We start from the raw sequence: 7087 nt of genomic DNA, 5'->3' as shown, positions 1-7087 counted from the left end.
GGCTAAGTACTAGTGAATACAGGGGCGAAAATAACCAACATTTAATGAATGCTTACTTTATGCTGATGGAGTTATATGCACTCTCATTTAATCTCCTATGAGATAGCACTGCCGTGATATTTTCTGTACTTTACAAAGAAGGGGACTGCGGCGTAACGAGGTGAAGTAACTTTTCTAGCATACCAAAGAACGCAGCGAAGACAGGATTGGATTGCAGACACTGGAGCTTCAGTTGCCATTTCACGAACCGCAGCGAATCCTTGCCCTCCTAATTTGATGACTATCTCTGCGGCTTGCATTTTGGTCGCAGTCCATGAGTACTGGGTTGAGCACCTTCTTGTTAATTGGAGGGTACAATGATGACGGAGTACGTGGTCTGCAACGAGATACGCTCCTGCTAGTTACCGCAGCTTTCACGCCCAGAACGCAAAGTGGTAGGAGGTGTCAGCAGGTCACGCACACCGGCTTCTCTGGGTGTCCCATTGGGTAGAGAGGAGCGTGCGGGTCACGCAAGCAGGACGCGCGTCTCTGACCTCGGCAGAGGGCGGGGAGAGGGGCGTGCTGCTGGCTCTCAGAGCTTCCAACGTCTCCGCGGACCAGCGGCTGGGCCAGGCTTAGGGCTCATTTGCCCCGCCCCGCTGCCCGCGCCTTCGCCATCGCGGCGTCCACTTCCTGGCCCTCCCCACTTTTAGCGAAACCAACGAGAGAACACCGCCCACATCTAGAGCAGCCCGACCAGGAGCGTAACCGAGGGGCGCGCAAACCTGAGAGGAAAGCCGTGGGCAGTTGCGCTTTCCCACCCCTGAGTCGTTCTAGACGCGGGTGAGTGCCAGGGCATCGGTCTGCATCTGGAGTGGCCCCGGCAGGGCCCGACCTCGCCCGTGTTTGGGGGATGGCCTGGGCCGTGGCCCACTCCCAGCATGCTCTACGCGGGGTACCCGGGCAGGTGCAGTGGGAGGAGTAGCGTGGGAGGGGCGGATGGAGAGACTGAGGGCCGCCTTCCTGGAGGCCCTCCTTGGCCCTTCAATGGGGTATCATAGTGTCCATGACCTCCCTCTCACTTGTGCTGTCCATTTCGTCCTCCTTCCTGTTCCATACTCCACCCCAACTATCTTCACCTAAAAAAGACGCATCTCAAAATCACTTGAGTAGTTTTTGCTTTATTTGTGCCCATATGCAGTTTTAAGTTTCCCTCTCCTGCACCAAATATCCTATCATGTGCATCTCCTGTGTTACTTTTTTTTTTTTTTGGCCTCCCCTAGTGGAAAAAAGATCTATTCCCTAGAAAAATTGGTACAAGTAATACATGAGTAGTATCCCAATTAGAAAGGTTTCTTTCATATGCCCTCATAAAGTTGGGAGACACGTGTGAATTATATATTGGCCAGAAATAATGAAGACTACATAATATGAAATGCCAGAATCCTATCTAAGTTAATTTTAGATTGCATCTGACAATTTTGATATTAAGCGGAACTTGTTTCCTGTCAATTATCTTTGCCTTCTTAGAGCTGTGTTTATTGACCAAGTTCTGTGAGTGACACAGGAAAACCATCCTTCCTCTTTCCTCACCCTCCCCACACCCACTAAGGAATTACATTTGCCAAGCTATTCCACATCTGTCCTAGCAGAAGTCAAAGTCCATTTCCTCTACAAGAAAATCAAGGGATGGTTTCCTTGTAACAGTATGGTGAGGTGTGCAAAATGTCAGTTGTGGTTAACAAGTCCCACATTTTTTTCCATTTATAGGAAAACAGGGTTATTCTATAACTTGTTTATTAAATTCTTGATAATACGGATAGAAGCACCGTTGAAATCATTATTCTGTGATAGAAAAGCATTAAATTGATGTCAGGAGATCTAATTTCTAGTTCAGTTCTAACACTTGTGTGACTTTGGGTCAGTTACTTGAACTCTCTGGACCCTCTGTTTCCATATCTGTAACATGAGAGAAATGACATTGGGTAGCTTCTAAGACCATTTGAACTTTACAAGTCAAAGAGAAAATCTCAGTAGCAAAGTAGACCATTCCCTGTAGAGATAGAGGGGAGACTGGGAAAATCTCAACAGTTGTATTTCATGTTGGCTTTTCTTTTAGCTTGTAATTGAAATACAAGTGTAGACTTCCCCCTTTTACTTCCCTGAAGAATAAGAAAATACCTTGAGAGGAAATAAAAGTGTTCATTAATGGTCCCCAGATATGCCTATATTGATTCAGTTCTTATGCAAATAATTTAACTGTTTTCATTATGGACTTTTATTACATCAACTAATTGAAATATTTATTGGAAACCGTTTAGTCTTAGGAACAAAAGGGTAAATATTAGCATATATGGTGTCAATCTCAAGAAACTTGCTTTGGATGTACTCAAAACACCCAAGGACAGCAGCCATCATTGAAATAAAGCACTGGGTTGAGAACAAAAATGTCAGCACAGATTCCATTGATGATTTTCCAGTTTTTGGTGGTTTTATCTGTTCAATTTAAGGTTTTGATATGAAAGTCTATTTCTATCTGGGAGGTATATAAATAGTATAACACAAGCTTGTGAAATAATTCATTTAAGGGGAATTATGGACAGATAACCTATGTAATGGTGGTTTCTGAGGCTAATGCTTTGATGTAGTACTTGGTTAATTAAATCCCTGTAAATGAAGTACAAAATTAGCCTCCCAGAAAAAAATTCTGCATAGAGGTGTTGCTACAAAGTTCCAGTTTATACTGAACAGTATGAATTGGAAGCTAATGAGTCTTAGAATCCTTGGTACTATATGCAAGTAACTTGATTTCAAACTTGGGAAGCTTTTTTAATGTTAAGAGCAAAATGTAAGTGTATAAGGAATACCAAATCAAGTCACTACACTAGTATTCTTTCTAAGTATCCTAAGGATTTCTTTCTTCTTTATAGGAAAAAATGCTTTCTGAAAGCAGTTCATTTTTGAAGGGTGTGATGCTGGGAAGCATTTTCTGTGCCTTGATCACTATGCTAGGGCACGTTAGGATTGGTTATGGAAATAGAATGTTCCACCATGAGCATCATCACCTACAAGCTCCTAACAAAGAAGATATCTTGAAAATTTCAGAAAATGAACGCATGGAGCTCAGTAAGAGCTTTCGGGTATACTGTATCATCCTTGTAAAACCCAAAGATGTGAGTCTTTGGGCTGCAGTGAAGGAGACTTGGACAAAACACTGTGACAAAGCGGAGTTCTTCAGTTCTGAAAATGTTAAAGTGTTTGAGTCAGTTAACATGGAAACAGATGACATGTGGTTAATGATGAGAAAAGCTTACAAATACGCCTTTGACAAATACAGAGACCAGTACAACTGGTTCTTCCTTGCACGCCCCTCAACGTTTGCTATTATTGAAAACTTAAAGTATTTTTTGTTAAAAAAGGATCCATCACAACCTTTCTATCTAGGCCACACTGTAAAATCTGGAGACCTTGAATATGTGAATGTGGAAGGAGGAATTGTCTTAAGTATAGAATCAATGAAAAGACTTAACAGCCTTCTCAGTGTCCCTGAAAAGTGTCCTGAACAGGGAGGGATGATTTGGAAGATATCTGAAGATAAGCAGCTAGCAGTCTGCCTGAAATATGCTGGAGTGTTTGCAGAAAATGCAGAAGATTCTGAAGGAAAAGATGTATTTAATACCAAATCTGTTGGGCTCTTTATTAAAGAGGCAATGACTAATCAACCCAATTTGGTAGTACAAGGATGTTGTTCAGATATGGCTGTTACTTTTAATGGACTGACTCCTAATCAAATGCATGTGATGATGTATGGGGTATACCGTCTTAGGGCATTTGGACATATTTTCAATGATGCATTGGTTTTCTTACCTCCAAATGGTTCTGACAATGACTAGGAAGTAAAACAAGAGCATGTATGTGATCACCTTATAGGACACGTGTTGTCATTATTTGTAGTAACAATTACGTATCTAACACAGCAGTATGTTTCTTTTTTCCTTTTCCATTTGGTGACACTGGTTTAATCACATATTAAAATTTAGTAGTACACTTTTAAATATGGTGGGTTTTTTCCTTAAAACATATATGAAAATTTCAAACATGCTGGAAGAAATGTTTTAAGAATAGTACTTTTGCAAATAAAGCATATATTTATAAATATATTTATGTGATAAATTCTAAATTATGAACATTAAAATCTGTGGCACATATTTTTGCTGATTGCTTAAAATGTTAACGTCTTTTTGGCTAAGATAGGCAAACAAATCTGTAGTTGTGAACTTCTGATTAAAGTAAAACTTTCAGCTGTGTTTCCATTACTTCTAATGTTGGTTTATTTTCTAAGCCTCTGCAAGTGCCAGTGAATTTGCTTTCTCAAACTACACAACCAAGCAACAAAGGAAATTATCTCAACCAGTGTAAAAATGGAAGTTGGAATCTATCCTTGTGAGAAAAAATCATAATTACTTGTAGAGTTTAATATTTCCTGGGAGCTAATATAATGGCATTCCTCAGCATACACAATTTCAGTGTAACTCCTGTGCTTCTCTAGGCAGATATTGAAGTTGGAGTGAATGACTATCAAGAATGTAATGTCATTTAACTGTGTGGTTTCCCAGTTCATCAAGCTCTCAGCTGTGACTCAGATAAAACTATATCAGTTGATATTTATATATTGCTTGGCAAATGAGTTCTGTGGAAGTCTCCTTTAAAAAACTTGACCATGTCTCAGCCTTTTGGCTAAGATCGAGTGTGCGTATTCTTACCACTTTAACATCCAATACATCTCTCTCTGAGAACAATGTATTACATGGATTTTTGGAGCAGGGGGATAGAACAGGAACTTGCCCCATCCATGCCTGCATTAACCTGGTATTATGTTATCTCTGGGAATGGTGTGCCACCTCGGACAAAAAAAAAAAAGCTTTTGGCAATCAGGCAGTTTCATTTACCTGAGTTAGTTAAGTCCTTCCTGTTTTTGTTCACCTGTTAAAATTTTGACATTTTCCCTATGTTTATGTTTGCACAATATCCAACTGGTTTTGGTGTAGAAGGCTTAACCTCACTATTCACCTTGGATGACCATATCATTTGCCTAATTTCAGTGGCTACCCAGAAGCTTTATCCAGTGGTAAATACAATAGCTCCTGTGCTTGTAAATGTGTAAAATACTTAGAGCTGACTTGTCCTATAATTGGGCCTTTTTCTGCTCTATTAAGTTAGATCTATAAACACCTATAGGGTGTGAGATCATGACATTTTAGAGCTCAACATTTCTTGTAAACTGGGCTCATGATGATAATGGTCTCCCACAGCTTTTGCAAACCAGAAAGAATTTCCTCAAGAGGACCTTAGATATCAAATTGTTGATCAGAATAGCATGTAAAAACCATTTGTTTTAATTTATCTAATTTTCCTTATTGGGGCTTTTGGGTTAAAATGAAGCATTATTAATTTTGAAAAATAATAAAACCACTTTATCAGGCACCCTAATATGTGGTCTCAGATGCAAATTATCACATATCAAATCATGTTCAGTGTGATTCCAATGATAAATAGTATCTCATTGACTGTAACACCCAGTCAATGCTTCCAACACCACTATGTTACATTTCTACTATATCACCTTGAGTTATGTAAGTGTATCAAGGTATAGTTGTAACAAATATATCAGTGAATGCATTCCATTGTTTGATTTCCTAATGGGTGCTAAGGTAATCCATTGTTTGATTTCCTAATGGGTGCTAAGGTAACAATTGCTTTTTAAACCAAATTGATGTTTTTTATTATATTTTTATACATAAGTATTTCTTTATAAAATGTTAGTTGTCTTAAATAACATGCTGTCTCTTTGAATTTATTTATACCCAGTCTTGTAGATAAAATATGATTCTGTAACATAGAAAATAGTATTACTGAGGTTATCATTACATATTTGCTCACCATGCATTCAACAGCCAAAAACTGTAAATCTAACCCCATTCTGTTACTTGTGGAGAGAATGGGAAGAATGAAAGTCTGATGGAAATTGATCATGATAGTGAATGTATTTTACATATGTCTAGTGGCTACCATGCTAGACAACACAGGTGTAATGCATTACAGAAGTGTGAGACCCACTGACTGAAATGCAAATGATAAAAAAGTTGAAGTTTCTTCTAAAAGTTTTATTTATCTTTTCGGTTGTCTTGAGTACAGTGGAAACTGCAACCTGACTTTTAGCAGGCCCCAGGCCATCTCCTTACACAAGTTCAATGACTAAATCTTCCTTCTCAAAAATAAAACATTGGATTTGGAGCAGTGTGCACATTAGACCCCTCGACTTTTTTTTTCATGTAGCTAAAAGATTTCTTATGTGTCCAATCTGATTTATAATGCCCAGATTTTTCTGTAGTGCATTTGTTTTTAGTAAAATAAAATATTCAATATATTTTTAAATTTATTTATTTTTGGAGATGGGGGAGGGAGGGAGAAAGACAGGGAGAGAAACATCTATATGTGGGAGACACATGGATTGGTTGCCTCTCGCATGCCCCCAACTGGGGACCTGGCTGGCAACCCAGGCATGTGCCCAGACTGGTAATTGAACCCACAATTTTACGGCTCACAGGCTGGTACTCAGTCCCCAGAGCCACACTGGCTGGGGCTCAATACTTCTATTTTTAGAATGTTTAAATTGGAGAATAGGCACCAGATAGTCAAAGTTAGGGTACTCTGACTAAAGCAGGTCATATGGGAATGTGAGATTCACCTGGCCTGGAATTGTCACAGGCTGTTGGAGTTAGAGCAGTAGTTCAAACAGATTGTTGGTCCCCACCCCCAGTTTCTGATTGAGGTCTTCAGAGTCCTATTTCTAACAATTTCACAGGTGCTGCTTATGCTTCTGGTCCAGAGACCACGCTTTCAAAACCACTGGAGTACAGATTAGGCAGGGATAAAATTCCTTAAGAGAAATGTACTACATTTTAAGAGATTGTGAAGAATGGAGGCAAGGTAAACCCTTACTATGACTGTTATATATGGAATGTACAGCTGACGCAAATCCATGGCCTTTACGTAAATCACCAAGGATACTTTGCATTAAGTTCAAAGTACAATACAAATAGGGACT

The 7087-nt window shown here is 39.4% G+C and overlaps 1 protein-coding gene and 1 non-coding gene across 2 annotated transcripts; both read left to right on the top strand.

The window, feature by feature from the left end:
- Positions 1–563: 563 nt before the first annotated feature.
- On the top strand, positions 564–6140 carry C1GALT1C1 (C1GALT1 specific chaperone 1). Its single transcript, XM_028522970.2, has 3 exons — positions 564–822; positions 2910–5690; positions 5726–6140. The coding sequence occupies exon 2, from the start codon at positions 2916–2918 to the stop codon at positions 3870–3872; it is 957 nt and encodes a 318-aa protein (XP_028378771.1). The 5' UTR covers positions 564–822; positions 2910–2915; the 3' UTR covers positions 3873–5690; positions 5726–6140.
- LOC114505917 lies at positions 4697–4882 on the top strand. The gene has a single exon (XR_003685365.1). It is a non-coding gene; the product is annotated as a U2 spliceosomal RNA (small nuclear RNA).
- Positions 6141–7087: the final 947 nt, after the last annotated feature.

The sequence above is a fragment of the Phyllostomus discolor genome, chromosome X (genome assembly GCF_004126475.2).
Source record: "Phyllostomus discolor isolate MPI-MPIP mPhyDis1 chromosome X, mPhyDis1.pri.v3, whole genome shotgun sequence".
NCBI classification, from domain to species: Eukaryota; Metazoa; Chordata; class Mammalia; order Chiroptera; family Phyllostomidae; genus Phyllostomus; species Phyllostomus discolor.
Note: the sequence above shows the minus strand (reverse complement) of the source record. Positions and strands in the feature narration are given on the sequence as shown.